The sequence below is a fragment of the Citrus clementina genome, unplaced genomic scaffold, assembly GCF_000493195.1.
Source record: "Citrus clementina cultivar Clemenules unplaced genomic scaffold, Citrus_clementina_v1.0 scaffold_1, whole genome shotgun sequence".
In the NCBI taxonomy this organism is placed as follows: domain Eukaryota; kingdom Viridiplantae; phylum Streptophyta; class Magnoliopsida; order Sapindales; family Rutaceae; genus Citrus; species Citrus x clementina.
In genome coordinates, this window is record NW_006263303.1 from 7,415,384 (window position 1) to 7,437,485 (window position 22,102).

At 30.0% G+C, this 22,102-nt stretch overlaps 2 protein-coding genes across 3 annotated transcripts; one reads left to right on the forward strand and one right to left on the reverse strand.

Annotated features, from left to right (window-relative positions):
• Positions 1-1,740: 1,740 nt before the first annotated feature.
• On the reverse strand, positions 1,741-5,393 carry LOC18055433 (2-oxoglutarate-Fe(II) type oxidoreductase). 2 transcript variants are annotated; one of them, XM_006451213.2, is made up of 11 exons: positions 5,212-5,393; positions 4,882-5,077; positions 4,675-4,773; positions 4,468-4,519; positions 4,120-4,241; positions 3,925-4,025; positions 3,783-3,841; positions 3,295-3,351; positions 3,111-3,156; positions 2,418-2,497; positions 1,741-2,205 (listed from the first exon to the last, which is right to left on the reverse strand). In XM_006451213.2, exons 1-11 carry the CDS (start codon positions 5,317-5,319, stop codon positions 2,115-2,117), a joined length of 1,011 nt encoding a protein of 336 aa, XP_006451276.1. In that variant the 5' UTR covers positions 5,320-5,393; the 3' UTR covers positions 1,741-2,114. The 2 variants fall into 2 exon arrangements, with proteins under 2 accessions (XP_006451276.1, XP_024034138.1); XM_024178370.1 differs by having other exon boundaries at positions 4,882-5,046; positions 5,212-5,296.
• A 3,461-nt stretch (positions 5,394-8,854) lies between these two features.
• On the forward strand, positions 8,855-9,934 carry LOC112095598 (protein FAR1-RELATED SEQUENCE 5-like). Its single transcript, XM_024177707.1, has one exon. The coding sequence runs from the start codon at positions 8,855-8,857 to the stop codon at positions 9,932-9,934; it is 1,080 nt and encodes a 359-aa protein (XP_024033475.1).
• The last annotated feature ends 12,168 nt before the right edge of the window (positions 9,935-22,102 follow it).

A 22,102-nucleotide genomic window follows, 5' to 3' on the forward strand; every position in this document is an offset into this window, starting at 1 on the left:
ATTTTTTTTTCTTTAATTGTTTGGTAGCCCTTTGAAATTTTGCATGCCTTCTTGAATTTGGATGACACATGCATGACTTTTCAACACTTGGAAAACAAAAATTCCTTAAAAGGGAAATTATCTCCCCAAGCTACATCTAATTACTATTAAATTTTGACATATTTTTTTGCACCACCTTTATTTTTTAACTTGTATCAATTAATTACTTTGATATTAACAAATGACAACTTTACTCCAAAATGAATTAAAATATTATTTTATTCTATAAAATTTTAAAAAATAAAAATATTATAATTACAAGAATACCCATGAATTTAATAAAATAAATATATCTCAAAATCTAAGATGTTAATTTTTTTATAAGTATAAGTTCATTTAATTTTTGTAGTTAAATTAAGTATAGGGAAGTTTCTTAATTTTAATTATAGGCAAGTTTACAACAATTATAAGGAGCTTTTCTCTTCATGTTAATTTTTGTAAACTTCCCTATACTTAATTTAATTACAAAAATTAAATGAAATTATAATTACAAAATATTAACATAATAATTTTTAAATGAAATTATTATTTATAAAAAAATTAATGTCTAGATTTTGATATTTATTTGTTTTATTAAATTCATGGGTATTCTAGTAATTATAATATTTTTATTTTTTAAAATTTTTTTAGTGTCAAAATGATTGATTGATACACATTTAAAAACAAAGATGATACAAAGAACATGATAAAATTTTGTGATAATTAGATGTGCATATGATAAAACAAAGGTAGTTCAGAGATAATTTTCCTTCCTTGAATTTCATGTTAATTTTTGGGATAATTATATTTCAATGGGGGCAATTTTGTAAAGAAAATTTAATAATGAATCAATTTTATGAATTGTTGTTTGTAGTGGGGGGTAAATTAATTTTTCGAACTCAATTAAAATATGGACAGTATAATTTTTCCTATCTCTCAAATCTCACGCACAAGGCTCACTATTCTTTTCCCGATTAAAAAAAAAGAGAGAAAAAAAAAGAGAAAGCCCTCTCTATCAGCTCACTTATCACCTTTAATCAACATGGCCCTCTTTTATTCCATCAAAATTCTTCCCCTTACTATCTCATTTCATCAAACAGAACCTATTGCCACTACCATTATAGAAAGAGCGTTTTCAGCAACGAACATTGTGAGAATCTAATGCGAAATCACATGGAATATCATTGGAGGAATTATTGCTTAGTTGCAAATATTGAAAAGGATGTATTTTAATAGCATGAATAATGAGACTATTATTGACCATTTTCAAAATATGGAAATGCATCAAGAATAATTGCGAGAATATTTTATCTAGTATCAATAGATATCAAACTTTAAATATTTAGTTTCATTAAAAAAAAAAATTATAATGTTGCTTCCAATGAATTAATTTTCTAAAGCCCTCGAAGGTAGGAGGCTAAAACATGAATTTATAAGTTTCACCCGCTCTTTAAATAAATAATAAAGGAAAAAAAAAACCGGTTGCACTTTAAAAGTAACAAACTTTGTATTTCTACATCCCTTGTAAATCTTCAGTAACTAGAATGATGGAAGATGCTCTAGTGTTGGATATGTAATTAGGAATGATAATTAAGTTTTTAGGGTTTGATTGATTATCAGGCCTTCAAAATTGAAGGATTTGGTTTCTTGATCAGATCAGGACTTCAATCAGACACACAGCAAGATTGAATTGAAAGCTAAATGGTCAAATAGAACAGCACAAGACTAAAACTATAGAATTAAAAACCAGCGGCTTTATTGTTATCTTATCACTCGGAAACTGAACAAGCTTTCCAAAGAAACAAAAATGACTCAAAATCGGTTAACAAATGAACCCACACGCTCCGATAAAAGTAAAGCCTTGGCTCATCTTTTATTCTCCATTTCTGAGTTTATAATAAATAACTAACAGCATTACATTGGCTTCCCCCAAGTCAGCGTCAGCAAATATGAAATAGGCCTCCTGTGTTGGTTGCTATTTGCACACTTGCCCACTAACGTCTTGACTATAATGCGATCGAACTTGCAGGTAAAAGAACCTTTGTACTATTTTTTTTTTTTTGGGGTCAATACATATATCCCAATTCTATGGCAATTCAAGTTTGCTGTTTATTGTACATATTTAGATCAGCATGGGTATCCTTATAGCGCTGTGACAAGTATGTTTCGCACTTGATTGGAGGAAACCTGGCAAAGGGCATAGGTTTAGTGAAAGCAATAGAAAGTTGCAAACATAGATGTTCAGCTTGGTAACAAAAATGATGCAGATGCTCAAAAGAAAGTTATCAAGACCCGTCAAATAATATTTGACGCAGTTAAAAAAGGTATCAATAACAGTGAGAAAGGGATCAAATTGAACTTTGTAAGTTCTATCAAAATATTTTGGCATCACAACTTACTTCGGAGGATTTTTATCTGACTTGCAAGTTGGTAAACACTCAACAAGACAATCGTGGCTAGGTTCCACAAAGAATGCAATCTGTCATAAGAAAGAAAGAACAAAAGACAATTTTCTCAAAAGGTATTTTCAAAAGGCAGCAAAATTCAACATTCTAATTAGATTAAAGAAGCATATTTAGAAAATAGACATGCAAGTATCGTGAAATGAGTAATGGCTGCAGGTCTGGAAGATGCCAATAATAAGTTATAAACCCTCTAAATTAACAATCAGTATCCTACACTTTTACAGCAAATTGAAGCAATCAAAATGATTCTTAAATGAAATTTTCCATTATTCTCATTACTTACTTTAAGATTTAAGAAACCTGATAAACGTTTCTGGTAGTACACTTAATTCTATCATTAAATACGAAATTATGGGATCGTTTGTTAGAATTTGGAACAAAGAAGCTTTCAACCGGCTATTACAAAATATAACCTCCACGTAGTCAAGGTGCATGGAGTGCCCAGAAGGACAGTGTAAAATGTTCATATACGAAATAAAATAATAAACAACAAATAAACTTAATCAGCAAAACAGCATGATATAAAGCTATTTCAATATGCTTTACTTAGAAATTGTAGAATATCTAAAATTTTTTTAAGTGGCCTAATAATCTGGGAGAAATAAAGAAAAAGAAATGGAGCCTTACAGAATATCTCTCTCTTCCTGTCCCTAACACTCTGTGTAACGTGGACCTGCGAACAAACACAAAGCAAAAATGTTCATTACTCAATGGCTGTTAGAGCTTAGAAATAGTCCCCAATCCCCATAAGTTTAAGTAAAGCTACTATAAATATAGGAATCAATTTTGAATATTAAGGGTTGTACATTACTTGAAAATACAGTTGCTCCAGCGCTCCAACATGTCACCAAGATTCACAATAAATGCTCTGAAAAGATAAACCATTAACAAATCATATGAATCACAAAGTCCTTCACCAAATCCGTCACCACGATACTGTAATCTAGAATTCTTAACACTTTGCATTTCAATACGATTTCACAATGTATTAAAATGGAAAATTGGAAATTATGAACAGCTTCAATGTCCACACTCACTATTACGAACAATCTGAAGATGGCTCACAGAAAATGAACAGGAAAAATACTAGATCAGAAAAATACTAGAACAGGAAAAGTGTCCCAACTTTTCCAGACAGTATTCAACTAAATAATGCAAGCTTGCTAAATGAAGAAAAGATCATATTATGGAATTGCTTGTTTTCCACGACAAATGCAATGCTTGCACATGCGCACACCACACATACTTGAGATAACAAACAACACGATACAACAAAGCTGGAAATGATAGCACACTTACCCCTTCATTGGTGCAACATCCTCCCATAATTGAGGTTTAGCATCTCTATCCTTGCATATCTGCAGTAAGTTCCAAAATTTCACTAACTGATAACATAACAGACCAATAAGAAATACGGTACCATGCAGAGCATTGTTCATACTTGAAGACCTGCAACTTCATCTGTTGCCAAGAGGGTGATCAAACCATAGTCTGAATGCGCCCCAGCACCGTACATTCCCTTTGAAGGATCAGAAATTTGACCTAATTAAAGATGACAATATTTGAGTTATGTTAGTTGTGCAACTGTGGCAGGTTCACACAGCAGCGTTCCTTGACCTTTAACTTAGAATGTCACCTTCGTAGTGTAGTAGCCGCAATGTTGCAATAGCTTGGCCAAGCATTTCTGGCTTGTCAAAGAAATCAGCATCCAAATCAAGTGCGAGCGCTATTATTCTCGCAACTGCTTTTGCCACCTCTCTGGGAGCAGACACAAAATAGATCAGACAGACTTGAAAAATATGAAAACAGAGACAGAGAAATATGGTAGACATCTTTTATTATTTGAACCATCCTGAGGACCACATCTTCTCGAAGAAAATTAAATAGAAAAATCAATGAACTTCCCAAGTAATAACCTAATCAAAACTAACTGAATCACAAAACAGTATTTCATTCTACAAGTGGTATGGCTGCAACGACTTACAATGCTTCTCGATGAAACCTCTCCATTGTCTCCCTCCAACCAGGCAAACAGTCTAAAAGGCAGCCAAAATAAATATATAAATAAATTAATTAACTAAAATTAAAATATTTAGCATACCAGAATAATCTAATTCATCATTTATTATTGTTATTGTTATTATTATTATTCTTTTGATTTCATGTTAAGTCAGTAAATTTAGTTACTCACCCGGTGCAGGCCAAACATTTGGGCCATAAAATGGCTTCTCAGATTCAGGGTCACCTTCAGGTACTTCAACGCCTATATAATAACCCTCCTTGTAATCTCCTAAATAAGCACACCAACAAAACAATCAGAACCTTTTTTACTTACAACGAAGCAAACTTTATAAGGCCAATTGGAAGGGAAAAAAAAAATTAAATAAAAACAACTAACCGCGAACTTGAGTATCAGGATCAAGAAGCTCATCAAGAACAGGAGTGTAACCTCTGTGCTTTTCGTTCCTTAAAACCTTCATTTTCTCATTTAACGGCATCTTAAAAAACCTCTTGCTCTGACTAAAAACCTCCTCCATGAATTCTTGACTTATCCCATGGTTTACTACATAGAAGAAGCCACAGTCTAAGCATGCCTGAACCAATCAGTTACTCACATCATGCCACGTGTCAAAGTAACATAAATAGAAAATCACAAACGAATTAAATGAAGCATAACAATTAACGATTTTTGTTTTTGTTTTTGGTTGTTGATTGAAGTGAAAAGAACCTGTTTCAAAAGAGAAACGGATTGTTGAATGTCTGGGCTCGAGAGATCGATGCAATTGAGGACTGTTTGCGCTTCCGCGCCATTTTTGCTCCGCCCATAATTTTCCATTTTTCTGTTCTTTTGGAGCGTGTTTTTTCCAGGGGCAAAGCAAAAACAAGGCAACAAAGAGACTTAACGATGAGGGCCACGACTTTCGAATTTTGAGTTCGGTATTTATAATAGTGAAAGTGCCGTGGAAGAAATGGCGTCGTTTCATGTGACGTGGTGGGGACAAAATTATTTTTTTTTAATTTTTTTTAAATTATAGAAAAGCCTAAAATTTGTGAATTGACTAATGAGTGGAATTTTTGGGTAGTCATTGTTGACCACATGATCTATAAAAAATTCTGGTCATGCTACGAATGGCTTTCCTATTTCCATCCTATTAAAAACTATACCTTTATTCCCCCATCTTATTCCCCTGTCAATTTAATGGGAGAAGATAGGAAATTTCCATATAAGGAATAATTTTCTTATTCCCATCATATTTTTCATTTATTTATTTTATAGAAGTGTAAATATATAATTTCAATAAATTAAAAATTAAAGAATTAATTAAAATCATTATCATTTATAAATTATTTTTAAAAATCTTTAAAAATTTGAAACAATATCTTGAAATGATATTAAAATTAAAAATATTTAAAGCCAGCACCACCTTAAGAGAGAAAGAAAATATAACAATGTTTTAAGGTTGAATAAGAATTATATTGGAGGGTTTTCTTTTAGTTATAGTATATTTATATCAAGTAAAAAAAATTTAAAAAATTTAAAAATACTTATATATAATGAGGATTGAGGTGGGTGTGGGGGTGATAATTATAAAACCAAATCTCACCCCATTAAGAATTTAGAGATTATTTTTCTCACATTCTCCAAAAATTATCTAAAATTTATTCCATTTGAGATGCGGTCTCAAACCCATGGAGAATTTTGTCATCCCTAAGTAGTTAATTATTGACTCCATGATTTATATAAAATTCAGGCTATGCTCCCAGTGGTTTGGCAATGATTTTTTCTAGCAATTTTAAATATTTAACTAACTAAATTTGAATTCTAGAGGATGGAAGAATTTTTTTAAAAAAAAATTTTGGGCTTTCTCACCCATCTATTTTCAAGAAAAAAAATAATGCAACCGCTTGAACCACATTAATTCTCTTCAATACCACATGATTCACATCGTCTAATCAAAATTATTCGATAAAAAATATACAGGTTATCAAAGCTTCAAGATTTTCTAGAGTTTCCAAATAAATAACAGAACACTCTTTATCTAATAATTTGGAAGAACTAGCATCTCTGATAAAATGAAGTCCAATAACACTAAATAATTCATAAATAGAATGCTAATATACAGAAGGAGCTATAGCAATTCTTAAAATATCAATTATTTTACCTTATAGATATCTAATACGGGTGGTAAAATATTTTTAAAAGCAAACAAGAGTTTAATTTTATATATATAGGTATATAGATATAGATATATATACATAAATACGTGTATGTGAATGTGTGTGTATATATATTTTTTGTTGTAGCTCCTGTCTATTTATAAGGTAAGGCACAATAGGTCCCCCTCAATTTATTTTTGCTTTATTTTGTTTTAATTAAGAGTTCTGCTATTTGAACTCTGCGACGACAAAGGGACGACAGAAACGTAGGTCCCTTTGTCTGTTGCTTTCAACTCCATTCACCATCTTTTGTCTATTACTTTTTTCATTTAAAAAATAAAATAATCGAAAGAAAGCCACAAAAGTAACAAAAAGAGATGACTTTTTTACAATTAATTTTTCTTGTTGTCCCCTCTCTCTCCATCTCTCACCTCTCATTTACTCAACGTGAGCCATATGCATTTAACAAGAAAAATCAGTTCCCTCTCTGCATCTCGCTTATTACAAGGAAGAAGTTAGATTTGGATCTGCAAACAGAGGCTTTGATAAAATTGATACTGATTAATTGGTAAGTTGGTGACTCTCATTACATTCAAATAAAATTTTTGTTGTGTTCTATATATTTAAATGGTTAGAATATTTAATTTAAATTGTAAAAATTCATAGATTTTTGCTTTTTATATATTTAAATTGTTATGAATTGTTATGATTTTTTTAAATTTAAATGGCTAGAAATAATGGAATAAATTATAACAATTTTTTAATGTGTTTTATATATGTTAGGATTTTTTAAATTTAAATGGCTGGAAATAATGCAATAAATTATAACAATTTTTTAATGTGTTTTATATATGTTAGGATTTTTCTTAATTTAAATGGCTGTAAATAATGGAATAAATTATAACAATTTCTGAATGTGTTTTATATATGTTAGGATTTTTTTTAATTTAAATTGCTGAAAATAATGGAATAAATTATAAAAATTTGTGGATGTGTTTTATATATTTAAATTGTTAGGATTTTTTTTAATTTAAATTGCCGAAGATAATGGAATAAATTATAAAAATTTATGGATGTGTTTTATATATTTAAATTGTTAGGATTTTTTTAATTTAAATTGCTGAAGATACTGGAATAAATTATAAAAATTTGTGGATGTGTTTTATATATTTAATTTGTTAGGAATTTTCGTTACTGGACAAAAATGTTATATAAGTTTCTTAATACAAATGTTAATTATTTTGTAGAAATGGAGTATTTGGAAAATGAGCATGCATTTGAAGAGTTGCAAGAAACAAGAGCTAACAATGTAGATGAAATTGTGGAACCGAACAAATGTGAGCCAGCTCTTAGAATGTTATTTGATAATCATGAAGAAATGTTTGCATTTTACAAAGCTTATGGTAAACAAGAGGGGTTTCCTGTGAAGGTTTGAAGTACTAAGAAGGAGATCGATGGAATTGTAAAATAGGTGACATTTGCATGTGGACGTAGCGGCAAGTCAGAAAGTAAATCTGCTAATGCATTGAAGTCGAAACCGAATGTGAAAAATGGTTGTGATGTAAAAATTGGAGGTTGTCTAAATGAAGATGGAAAATGGGTTCTTCAAACTTTAAATCTTCAACACAACCATGGATTGAGTCCAGACAAAGCTAGGTATTTCCAATGCAATTGCAGAATCAGTGCTAGCACTAAAAAGCGAATTGAAATGAATGATTGTGCAGGAATTAGAATTGCCCAAAATTTTAATTCTATTGTTGTTGGAGCTAGTGGGTATGAAAATGTGTCATTCTTAGAAAAAGATTGTAGAAATTTTGTTGACAAAACAAGGCGATTACAGCTTGAGGAAGGAGATGTTATGACGCTTTTAAAGTACTTCCAGAAAAAGTAAGTAGAATGTAATGGATTTTTTTTTAGCATTGATTTGGATGCAGAGGATCGATTAAAGAATGTGTTTTGGGCAAATTCAAGGAGTAGGGTAGCTTACAAATATTTTGGAGATGTCATCACATTTGACATTACATATATGACCAACAAATATGACATGCCATTCGCACCCTTTGTTGGAGTTAATTACCATGGACAATCTATTTTGTTGGGATGCGGATTGATTTCATGCGAGGATACAGAGACATTTACGTGGTTATTTGAGGCGTGACTATCATGCATGTCTGATTCTCCTCCCTTAGTATCATACAGATCAAGACAGGGCAATGCAAAAGGCAATTGAAAACGTTTTTCCTACTACTAGGCATCGATGGTGTTTATGGCACATAATGAAAAAGGTGCCTGAGAAGTTAGGGGCTTTTAAAGAACGTGAAGGTATTATATCCTCCCTACTTTCTGCTGTTTATAATTCACTGAGTTCTGATGCGTTTGAGGAAGCTTGGCATTGCATGATTACAGAATATGATTTATGGGATAATGATTGGTTAAATGGTTTGTACGAGGAGAGGCATCGTTGGGTCCCATGCTATTTAAAAGGCTATTTTTGGGCAGAAATGTCAACAACTCAGCGAAGTGAGAGTATGAATGCATTTTTTTATGGGTTTGTTAACTCAAAAACAAATCTGAAACAGTTTGTAAAGCAATATGAAAATGCATTGAGGAGGAAAACTGAATTAGAATGGCAAGCAGATGCCAAGTGTTTCAATAAAAGGACACCATGTGTATCAAGATATGAGATGAAAAGGCAAGTTGAAGAGGTGTACACCATTTCCAAGTTTAAAGAATTTCAAGAAGAATTGACTGCTCTGATGTATTGTGATATCTCGGATTCTGTGGGATTAATATATCAAATAATTGAATCATTTGGGCAAGGTCAGAGAGGCTTCTTTGAGGTTGTTTTTGAAGAAGCTGAGTGTCAAGTTAATTGTATATGTTCAAAATTCCAGTTTAGGGGGATTCTTTGCAGGCATGCCCTTGCAGTGCTGATACGTAACTCAGTTGAATTACTTCCAGAAAGATACATTTTATCAAGGTGGAGGAAAGATGTGAGGAGATGCTATAGTAAGCTGAAAGTTTGTTATGGTGTGCAGAATTTGACCATTCAGCAAGAAAGATATGAAAAAATGTGTAACGCTTTCAGTGACGTTGCAGACATAGCCTCTGATGATGAAAATATCTATAAAACGATGTTGGATTGGATTGAGAAAGCAATAAAGGATCTGCCCAAGCAAATTCGCTGTGAAAATGTGGGAAAAACTAATACTGGTGGAGCAAGTTGTAGCAGCAACAAACAAATTAATAGTGAGAGTGTGGAAAGAATCTATTATTGGCGAACTAAGTTGTAGCAGCAACAATGTTCAACTTGCACTGAATGATCCAGTAGTGACACGTCGTAAAGGTCGTCCACCTTGCATAAGGAAAGAATCTTCGATTCGTAAGAAATCTGTTCAAAAGAACAAGTTCTCACAAAAAAATAAGGTATGATTAAAAACAAAGATCTATTTTCTAATTAATTTGGTCTTAGTTAAATTATCTTTAATAATCTTATAGGATTTACAAGAAAATGCCCCATCATTTTATCATGTGCCTAATGAAATCTCCACACAAGGGAGCAACATAGCCACGGTAAATTTTGTGAATTTTTTCTTTTAATTTTTTTTTATTTCGAGGATATGTAATTAAGTATAAGATTGCACATATGTAGACGCTACAAGAAGGAAGTACTATTTACGAAAATCTCAACCAATGCGGCACTATGGGCTATTATAATGTAAGAATTAAATTATTTAAATTTTAGTTTTAAGATTTTTATATGAATTTTACATATATTTTATTATTTGATTAGGTACCTATGTACCAATCCCAATTCGGTGGAAGCAATATTTATCAGTCATTTCCTTATAATTGACACACAGTAAGTTGTTGTTTATAAGTCGTTAATGAATACATATATTTTAATATTTCTGTAATGTAATATGATGGTTATTTTTATGTATTATAGCAACCAGTCCCACCGTATACTTCGCAGTTGCATTATTCTTCTCCTTCGATGACTTATCAAGGATCTCAAACTGAGAATTTCCAACAGTTACTACAGCAGCAGCAGCGTAATGAAGATAACAATCATGATACTTGACTTGTATTTTGGCTTTAAATTGTAGTGATGAAATAATGTTGTGTTAAATTGAACTTTAAATTTTTAAAATTATGTTAGATTTGACTTTAAATGTTTGAAATTGTAGTGATGGAATAATGTTTTGTGTTAAATTGAACTTTAAAATTTTAAAATTATGTTAGATTTGACTTTAAATATTTGTAATTGTAGTGATGGATCAATGATATATGTTAGATTTAGCGACTTGTGTATCGTTGCATTATTATTGTTTCTTTTGATACACATAATATCTCTAAACATGCATAGGGTCTAGAGGAAAATGTTATTCATTCTTACAGTTTAACATTACAATTCATAAACAACAATCATTTTATTTAAATTATTTAAATTTATACATAACACAGGGTACAATTTCATTTATGCAAAATACATATAGCAACGATTATCCCTAAAATAGAACATACAATGGATAATATAGGCAGAATAATACAATCATTTCTGCCTTTATCAGTTTGAACAGCTTTGTCGCATGTAAGCACTTCAGTTTGCACCCCCTTTTCGAGTGTTTCCATAATAAATTTTGTAATTTCTAACATATTGGATGTCTCATGCCTTTTTTTGTAATCATTGTAGGCTATTTCAGCATCCAACAAAGATTTATAAGATTGATAAAAATTCCATTTAAATCCATTTACTTGCATCTGGCATTCAGGCCAAGAATTGTATATGCCCGACTTTCGTCCTTTAAAAACAACATAACAGCTTTGAGTAGGCATTTGAATTCTACATTGGAAAAATTCAGATCAAATATTATCACAAATAAATATTCTAGACATTTATGCTAAGAAACTCCTAATGATAATATATATTGATATGCAATACAGGGAAGTAAGACTATGAAATTTTTATGGACTTTGTTGATTTCCATGCCCTGCACTTACATTGATCTTATGGACTTTCAGTCGGCCATCTCTATTATAACCAAATTTTTATCTAACAATGGCTTCAAACAGTCAATCAAAATAAATGTAATAAGTCACGTAACTTAGGATTGAAATTGAACTGATTATTATGTTCTTCCCAAAGTACTCTAATATGATTTTTTTTTCCAGAAAAAAGTGATTAGTCTTCAACTCTCAATATATTGTATATTAATTTGTGTGCACATTCACACACACAAATATATATCCTGTTCTATATGTTAGATTCACCATACTACATTTAGTTATTTGTCGGTGGTTCGAACATATCTAATTAATGATTTCAAACAACTACGATCCAATTTAACTGATTAATTATATAATTAATCAAATATGGCCTCCACTGCTTCTGTATCTGCGTGCGAGCAAATCCATCTTCTATCTACCAACCCGCAATTCTACTCAACAGAAAGTACTATTAGAAAATATATGTACCACTGCCTAAACTCCAAACTTAAATCCCCTATGTTGTTCATTTTCTTTTTAAATTAATTTCAACTACCTTGGTTTGGTCAGCTCATTATTATTTCTGAACTACCCCAAATTTATTAACTAATTTATCATGATCTCAAACTGTCAATCGGTAGCACTGAGAATTGAAATAAGCTTGAATTGAACATGCAAATTATCTCAAGTTGCAAGGACCAGAATATTTTGATGGTATAATTAATTAAAGGTAATTTGTGACCATCAAAGAGAGCATAAATGGACTCTTCAACTAGAAGTCTCAAAATTTCATCATCCACAAGATAAAATTAAAAAAAATAAAAAGAAATGCTTACCGATGGGTCACTAGAACTGCAGCAGTAAGCAATAGCTAGAAGTCTCAAAATTTCATCAGCCACAAGATAAAAAAAAAATGCTTACGAATGGTCACTAGAATTGCAGCAGCAAGCAACAGCTAGAAGTCTTTTAGAAGCCTGAAGAGCCACAACAAGATCATTCCACCAAAGCAGCGACGTCGTAGATGAAGAAGAGTCGATCGTGTCCGTTGTAGATCTAGGTTGGGCAAGAACAAGAAGCGATCGACGTTCGGTAACAAGAATCGGATGTCGTCCGGTAACGAAGCAAATTGGGCTGGGCAAGAAAAAAAAGAAAAAGGGGCTGGGCGAGAACAAGAAGCGGTTGTCGTTCGGTAACAAAGCAAATTGAGGGGGAGTAAACTAAGGAAAATGAGTGGCTAGGGATGGGGAGAAATGACCTGCTTTCCAAAAATAAATTATTCATTTTATTATTTCTTATGGGCCCACGCAAGATAAAAGAAGCAGAACTCAATGCGTGAAACGGCAATTGAACGTTGCGTTTCTGTCTTCCGTTGTCTTCTTTGAGTTCGTTTATCATTTTCCTTTAATTAATTAGCCATCATCTATTGAGACGTTCATTGACAACATATATTTAAGAATTAAAATTAAAATCACCAATAAAATGGATTTCTGAAAGATTTTGAATTAAGATAAATAGTAATTTAGGGATTGCCATCATTAAGTATTAGATGTTTAAGTATTAATTTTTAAGTATTATATGTCTCTAATATTATATTATATTCTTGAGAGGTAAATGTTCTTAGCAAGACTCCCACCTAGCAACTCAACAATCCAAAAGTAGTCACTCAATGTAAGAGAATAGTAGCATGTGAAATAAGTGGGAGGTTATGGGTAACTACATTTAGATTTGTTGTAACATACATTATATGTAACTTAGCAAGACCTTTAGTACCTTTCTATTATTGGCATGTATCCTTAGGGGTTTGATCAAATGATTATCAAGTAGTTTTCTTTGATTGACCAGTGACACAAAACGAAAGCTTCAAAATATAATATACAAATTCTCAAAGAGAAAATTTTTATAATAATAATAAACTATCTTACAACTAGGGTTTTATACCCTTCTACACTAAAATCCTGACACACGAAATTACCTAAAAAGGTAAACTTAAATTATTTTAGCATAACTAAAATAAAGAAAAAATGCACTCAAGTTTGATTGTTAAGAAAAGATAAAAATCCAGAAAGAATCTTGAAAAATAGGCAAAAGTTTTCTAACTGCAATTTTGAACCCATAAAAGAGATTTATGGATGATCTGTTGATCTTTTACAAGATAATGGTAAACGCTTGCAATCATCTTTTAGTAAATTTTGAAACTGTTTATAATAAGCAAAAAATGGATACTTGTAGCTTAAATTTATGGCCTTAGAAAGGTAAAAATGTTATGTCCTATATCAAGCACCCGAATTTGAATCTTGAAGGAGGTAGAAGGCTAAAAATTAATTTGGCTTTGCCCTTTCTCAACCTTCTTAGAAAAAGAGTATTGACCTTCACATATTAACTAACTTATATATCTAGTTGTTATGTACTTTCTTTTAACTTTGGCACGCGTACACACGCACACACAAACATATATTCACCGTATTATGTTATTGGCATGTAAATATTTACTATTTTTTATTATTGGCATGCCAATAGTGATTGTATTTGTATTATTTACATATCAATATTGACTATGCGAAAGGATAACGATATACTTTTAGTTTGATAAAATGGTCGCAAAGACCCCTTATTTTCATAAATTGTCACATATTTTTAAGATAATTATGCCTTATGACTATGGCGACATTCTATCTAGATATAGTTTTTCAAAAGTGAATTATGTCCTCATTTACGAAAACAATGAGATTTTCATTACTATTTCACCAAAACATGGATGTAATCACCATCCTTTTTCCTATTGACTATCTTTATGTGATCAATGACTAAATGCTTACTATAAACAGTAATTTAGTGCACGATAATGCTCACCTTTTAGTGAGTGAGAGTGTAACATGGTACAGTTTGGTTAATCAACAAATTTAATACTACTTATAAAGAGTCATTAAATTTTGTTTTGTGTCCAAAGTGCTCACTATATGGTATGCACTGGTGCTCACTAAACTATCTTCCTATTTACCTTTTTTTTTTAATTATAGATTTGTAAATATCGATTCTATTTAAATAGTGTATGAATATTAACTATCTTTATATTGTTTTCATGTTTATAACACATAAATTTAAGCAGAATCTATTATTTAAACCTGTAAAGTAACAAACACTTGCAGAGTGGAAACGACAACGTTTAAAGCAGGAGTTAATTTCGTTATGAAATCACATGAGCAAACTCGTGATTTCCATAAGTGAAACGATGATAAGCTCTGTGTTTTGTTCATAACAATATTAACTAAGTCTCACGTGCTAGTCACGTGGTAGCTTAAGTTCGATATGTTGAATTTAACGGCCTGGACACGTGGAACGAAGCTGTACATTCTGGGTTTCGAGTTTGTTATTCCTCTGCAGTTTAAAGAGCTAGTTTTGCCAGCGAGTTGTGTGATTGAAACAGAGAGTATTCTAAAGAGTTGTTCTTGAGAGAGAGGTGCTCCTTGTGCTCTGTAAACTTCTCTGAGAATATTTGTATTTTCTTCATGAATCAATGGAAACAACTATGGTGGATTCACTCGTGGATGTAGGCAGGGGCGGACTCAGAACTTTATATTACCCCGGGCTAAATTAAAAATTTTATATTTTAGAGTGAACATAAACATTTATAAGTAAAAAAAGTACATCAAATAAGGGGATATAAAAAACCCTATAAATATGTACTTTAAATAAAAATAAGTATACAAAAAGACTAGAAACAAAAGATAATTTAAATATAAAAATACTATTTTTTAATTATGGAATATAACATTGCAACATATATTAACATCTAATTATATAAGAATTAATAAATCAATTAAGAATTTCAAGTTTGAATAAATCAATGCATGTAATTATAATCAATTAAAATATTGCAAATAGAACTTTATTTTTGAAAAGTACTTAATTACCAAGCTTAAATAAATTAAACAATTAAAATTTATTCATCTTTTTAAATTATAAAAATATTAGTTGTCAAGAGTTTCAATAATAAACTAAACTCTAACCTAATAAAAAGGTATTTGTGCGCCATTATTTCTTTGCTAGGCACTCTGACTCACTTTAAAAAATCAGATCAAAACACTCAAATTTTGTTTTCTAACTTATCCTCTTAGTTAATGTAACTAATAAATAAAATCTCAACATTCACATAAAAATTGTATGAAATTGTTAATAATTTTTATTATATATCTTTTTAGTATTTTTAATACTAGTGACAATGTAGTGACAATGTTATATTACATTGACATACTTTTTTAAATTAAAAAAAAATTAAAGTAGTAATAATATTTTAGACCCCTAATGTTTTCATTATATTCAATAAGTATATAATTTAATCATTTTATAAAATAATCCACTAATAAAAAAATATAATTGAATTAGGGATATATTTAAAAATAAAGTAAAAACTCTATTGTTTTATGAAATTTGATGAAAACATAAAAGCAACTGAATTAAGGACTTATATAAAAATAAAGTAAAAACTCTATTCTTATAGAATTAATCTAAAGACAAGGGGTTTAAATGATTTTTTCTGGGTCCGCCACTGGATGTAGGTCTCTTGAGAGACTGAACCACATTATCTCTTGTTTTCTTTGTGTGTGTTTGATTCTGAGTTCTTTTTTTTTCTTATTCTAGAATCTTGTTCTTGAATGTTTAGATCTGTTTTGTTCAAAGTTCGAGTTGATTCAGATTAAGCTCTGGTTTGGTGCAACTTGTATTGTTCTTAGTCAAGGTCTTAGGTAGAGTTTTTGATTTGACGAGATTTAGATCAATCAAAGCTCTACAAAACCAAGTGGCTTTCAATCAGTTTTATTTGACTGGCCACCTGAGTTCAAATTATAAGGGACGCATGGGTTAAAAAATTGATTTGAGAATTGGTTTCTCTACTTTTTTAGGAAAATATTTTTTTTTAAAAGTTTATTTGTTTTATAATAGGATTGTTAAAACTTGAATAATTGTATGTTGTTGTGCTTAAAAAATTAATTGTGTCCAGACCCAAAAGCTATAACACATTGTTTTAGACCCAATATTTTATTTGATCATAAGCACACAAATTTATTGAAGTACAAATTTGTGAAGAATGAGGTCGAACCAATATGGATTGCCTAATGAAAATTGGAGAACTAAGCTAAGGCTATATTGATTTAATTCTAACCTTGTTAACAAATATATTTTTCAAGGATGAAAACAACATTAAACTAAACAAGAAAGTGAATAAAAATGATGTGAAAACCCAAGAGTAATAAGATACTATGACTTTGGAATCCATCACTATTAATTCCATGAATTCCTATTTAATTATATATTAAATGCCCTAAATTAGAGCAATAATCTAAAAATTAATCCATTGTTCACTCAAGATAAGATACTATGGCTTCGGAATCCATCACAACTAATTCCATGAAATCCTATTTAATTATATATGAAATGCCCCACGTTAGAGCAATAATATAAAAATTAATTCATTGTTTACTCAAGATTTTATCATGTGAAATTTCTAAAAGTAATTCTTCTCGCTTCAAAGATGTAACGTTGAGCATTTTATCAATTATGAAAAACATAAAATCAAAGAGTTAATAATTAATAACTAAAAAATTTATTTTATTAATAAGATTCATCCTAACCGTAATGGAAAAAATTAGTTCATAAGTAAATAAAATAATAACAATAAAGAGCTTATAAAATCTACTCATCTCTACAATTTCCTCATCTAAATTCCCCCTTTTCAATTATCTGCACAATTTCTCTCTCAAATGAACAACCATTCTCTATATACAGAACAGAGAATGAGATAAAAATACAACTATAAAATAATTGGCAGTTGACAACTTGAGTAGTCGGTTATACGTTAGTAGGTAATTTTAAATTTTTAATGAGCTTCCATGAAATTGTTAAAATGTGAAGGGAACGTGGCTTCAATTTGACAACGCGTTCAAGAAAGAGATGAGTTGTCATTTGGTTGTAAATTCGGAAGATTTGAGAAGGAAGATGGATGGTACTTCAGGTTGTAAAAATCGAATTGCATTTGTAGATATGGAAATGGGCCTGCTGGATCCGGAAATTTCTTAGAAATGGGAGAGTGGCTATTAGGTGACTGAAATGGACCGAGATGGACCGCACCTAGTGGTCGTTGTTTACTGCCGCCGTCGTCAATAACCTTGTGAATTGTGTTGATGATGTGCTGATGAGGTGGCATGTCAGGTGAAATGGCGCTGACGCAATCGGATGACGTGGCAAGCCGCCCCGAAAATCAAGATGAAATTCTGGGTCTTGTAATAATTCTCAGTGATAACTTGTATTCCACGCCACAATTTCAACATTTCATCTCAAAATTAGCGCTTTATTACTCAAATTTGTACTTTTTAAAAAAAGTATTGCACAATTTCAATTACTTTTTGTTTCTTATTTATATAATATATAGTAATTATAATTAATTGTTAAATAACTATCAACTATCAAACATAAGTAGTAAATCAATATGTGTACTTTAATCGATAAATAGAAAACAAAAATTCTGTTTATTTTGTTATAGAATTGTTAACACTTGCACAAGTGTATTTTACACGACTCACAAATACTAAATGAATATGTGCACTTGACATAAATAGAAATCTGATTAATTTTAAAATTTATTAAATTTAAAACATATTATTAATTTACCTAGTGTGCCCCATATGAAATTGAAATCACAAGTATTTTTCTATAATGTTCAATCTTGTAAATTTATCCGATTATTAATTTAGTATGTTTATCTCAAGTTGGGACAAGTGGAAAATAGTATTTAATTAAAATTATCAATTTATTAAATATTAATTTATTAAGGTTTATTGTACAGTTGTTCAGAGTACACCCTGACTAATTGTTAGTAATTTGAGAAGTGTTATAAACAAGTGGTCCTATCACTTCATAAAATGATTTTTAATAGGATTGACAAATTAAGCGCTTGGGCATGGGCTTGAAGAGTAGTGGTGCAAGGGTTGGGCATGAGCTAGGCCTACTATGGGGCTGGGCTGGACTTGAGCTTTTATTTTTTAAAAAAAAAATTTTAAAATTGTTATAAACTTAAAATGAGTTAATAATTAACAATGAATTAAAAAAATAAATATTTGAAATTAAAATAATAAATAAAAAAATGAAGCAAATAAAAGTTTAGAAATTTAATCTTTTAGTACTAATTCTCGAATTTAAGTATTCTCTTAATAATTAACACTTAAAAAAAAGTTTAGTATTATAATTTTAAGTTTTTTGATTAATTATTAATATATAAATTATGGATTTAAGCTTTCTCTTTTTTTTTTTAAATTTGAATTTATTATTTTAATTGATAATTTTTTAAAAAAAAAAAAATAGAGGGCTTACGCTTGGCCCGAGCTTTTTTCTTAAGCCCTTGTTGAGGCCCTCATGTGGGAGGCTTAGACTTTTTTAACATCCCTAATTTATAGATTACAAGTAAAATTGATGTTCTTCATATTTAGAAAATAGATGATTGCCATCTTTAGTTGTATAACTTATCCCATATTTGTATATGACAATCTGACTCTAATCTCTCCATATAAATGGAGAAGCCCTCTTTGTAAATCTATTCATTTAGTAGAGTATATGTTTATATAGTTTATCAAATAACCAAAAGTGTTTATTTAATTTGAAGAACTCTTTTCAAAATTTCTAGACTGGTTTAGTTGTATTTTGAGTAGAATTATTGGGAATTAAAGCTATGTTTGGTATAATTTTTCAAATAGAACTTCTTTAAATAGAGCTTTTGTTAGTAACACTATACAAGTAAAGTTTTCAATGATAAAATTTTAATTGTTTGGTTATCAATGAGAGCTTTCATTAAGAATCATAAAATTATTTGAACAAGTAATTTTTTTTTAAAGTTATGTTATGAAAACGATAAAAAAAAATTGTCAAATAAGTAAAAGATATTTTAGACATTTTAACATTTAAAAAAATCTTTTCAACTTCTACTCTTAAATGTATAAAATTTAAACTTTTACTAAAAGAAGCAAAATAGCTTATTTAGGCTTTGTTTGGTATAGAAGCAAAATGCTTGTATAAGTAGAGCTTTCACTTAAAAAATTTTAGTTATTTCATTGTTAGTGAGAGTTTTTATTAAAAATTATAAAATTACTTTAATAGGCAATTTTTTTTCTAAGTTATGTTATAAATGAAATGAAATAAGGTTGTCAAATAAGTAAAATATATTCTAGACATTTTAATATTTTAAAAAAATTTCAATATTTATTCCCAAAAACTACAAATTTAAGTTTTTACTAGTAGAGACAAAATAGTGTATATAATCTTCAAAAGTTTTATTCAAAAAACAATTAAATAATAATAAAATTTTTCAAAAGAGCTTATAAGATTAAATAATCACTTATGATCATTAGATAAGTAGTATCAAACAAGTATTTAATCTTCCAAACCTCGATTAAACAAAAACAAAAATTTTTATAAGAGTTTTTGAGATTAAATAAGTACTTATAACCATTAGATAAGTCATACCAAATAAATATTAAATAAGTTATTTTAGTTCTACTAGCCAAACCTTAAATTGACAAATTATGTTTTGCAATTGAAGGAAGTAATAACAAGGCATGTAGCCAATAACCACGTGCTTTCTTAAACACTTTGTTTCTAGTTTAAATTTTCTCTTTCTTTTCTAGTTTATTTACAAGGTGTTATTAGCAGGATTTGCTGATCTCGATAACTAATTGGTATTTCTTGGTAGCTAATATTGGCATTAGATGGTCTCTTTACTACAAGACAAATTAAGGAGTATGTTATTCCTATGGTACCATAGACATTGCCTTGTCTCAATATTGTTAATACAACCTAAAGTTTGTGAAAGAAATAAGAAATAAATCCATAATTGAAATATTAATAATTAACCTAATAACCAATAGGTCTTTGTCCTAACGGGAGTGCCCTTGCACTCACAATGTGTGAGAATAAGGGTTTGAGCATTAGTTAGTCGAAGTCCTTTCTCAATTAATTCATAATTAAGTAGATATTGTTTTCTCTCTTAGAAAATTTTGTAGAAGGAAGAGCGAGAGTGGACACCCTTGTGAAGGGGAGACTGGACACTGGACACTGGACACCCCTTGATTAATGAGAGTAAAAAATTAGGGCAGATCTTCAGAAGAATAATGTACACGAGGGTAAAAAATCTAGGCAAGTTTTTAGAAGATTAATGTACACGAGTCCTAGTAATATATTCTCTCACAAGAGTTTGAGCCTTTATAAAAGTATTATGGGGTTAGTTGTAATCCTTCCTCAATTATTTTATAATTGAGTAGAGATAATTTTCTCTCTCACAAAATGTAAGTAGAGTGGACACTGAGATATTATTCTCTACAAATCACATTTCGTGATAGTTGAGACCCTTGTGAGAGGGAAGATTGGACACTGAACGTTCTCGATTAATGAGAGTAAAAAATCTAGGTAGGTCTTCAGAAGATTAATTTACATGAGGGTCAAAAATCTGGGTAGGTCTTCAGAAGATTAATGTATAGACTCCCAATAACATAGTCTCTCACAAGAGTTCGAGCCTCCATAAAAGTATTATAAGGTTAGTTGTAGTCCTTCCTCAATTATTTCATAATTGAGTAGAGACACTCTTCTCTCTCACAAAATGTAAGTAGAGTGGACACTAAGACAATATTATGTACAAAATGTCATGAGTCCCAATAGTAAATTTGATTGTAAATACTAGTTGTATACGAGTCCTACTACTATAATCTAATTGTACATACTTGTAAATACTAGTTGTACAAGAATCCTAGTAGTATAATCTAATTGTAAACACTAATCGTATACAAGTCCCAATAGTATAATTTGATTGTAAATGCTAGTCGCACACGAGTCCAAGTAGTATAACTTGATTGTAAATACTAGTTGTGCCAGATGTAATCCAATAGTCCTGTATATCAGTATTAAAAAAAAAATTAACCAAATAAATTAGAACAAAAAATCTCTCAGAATTTTTAAAATCGATACTTGGAGTTTCGAGTTATAATTTCCAAATTATAATTTTAAGGAACGATTGAGAACTTGAAGTTCTAGTTCTGAACCTAGAGTTTTGAGTATAATCCAAACTAGAACTTCTAATTTTGAGTATTCTCCAAATTAGAATATGAAGTTATATTTATAAATAAATTAGAATTTAAAGTTCTACTGTGCAACTTAGAAAATAGAGTTTTTGATTCTTTCTACTGAATTTTTTGAAATTAATAATTCAAAATTCTAAGTCAAAAATTTAAGTTAGAATTTATATAACAATATTTGATATTTTGAAATCAATGACCCATATATTAAGTATTATTACAAAAATTCAAGTTCTCTAGTCATCATATTGTAACAGAAATTGTCATTGTAATTGGCATAAGATTTCATATATATAAACCTGATGTTTAAGTCTTCAAATAACAAGAATAATCAAAGGAGCTTTTGCGTTGGACATAAAATTA

Coding starts and splice junctions, on each gene's coding strand:
- LOC112095598 (XM_024177707.1), top strand. CDS start 8,855: ATGCAAAAGGCAATTGAAAACGTTTTTCCTACTACTAGGCATCGATGG.
- LOC18055433 (XM_006451213.2), bottom strand. CDS start 5,319: ATGGAAAATTATGGGCGGAGCAAAAATGGCGCGGAAGCGCAAACAGTC. Junction 4,242..4,467: donor AGGTTTCATCGAGAAGCATT/GTAAGTCGTTGC, acceptor GTCTGCTCCCAG/AGAGGTGGCAAAAGCAGTTG. Junction 2,206..2,417: donor TCAGATAAAAATCCTCCGAA/GTAAGTTGTGAT, acceptor GCCCTTTGCCAG/GTTTCCTCCAATCAAGTGCG.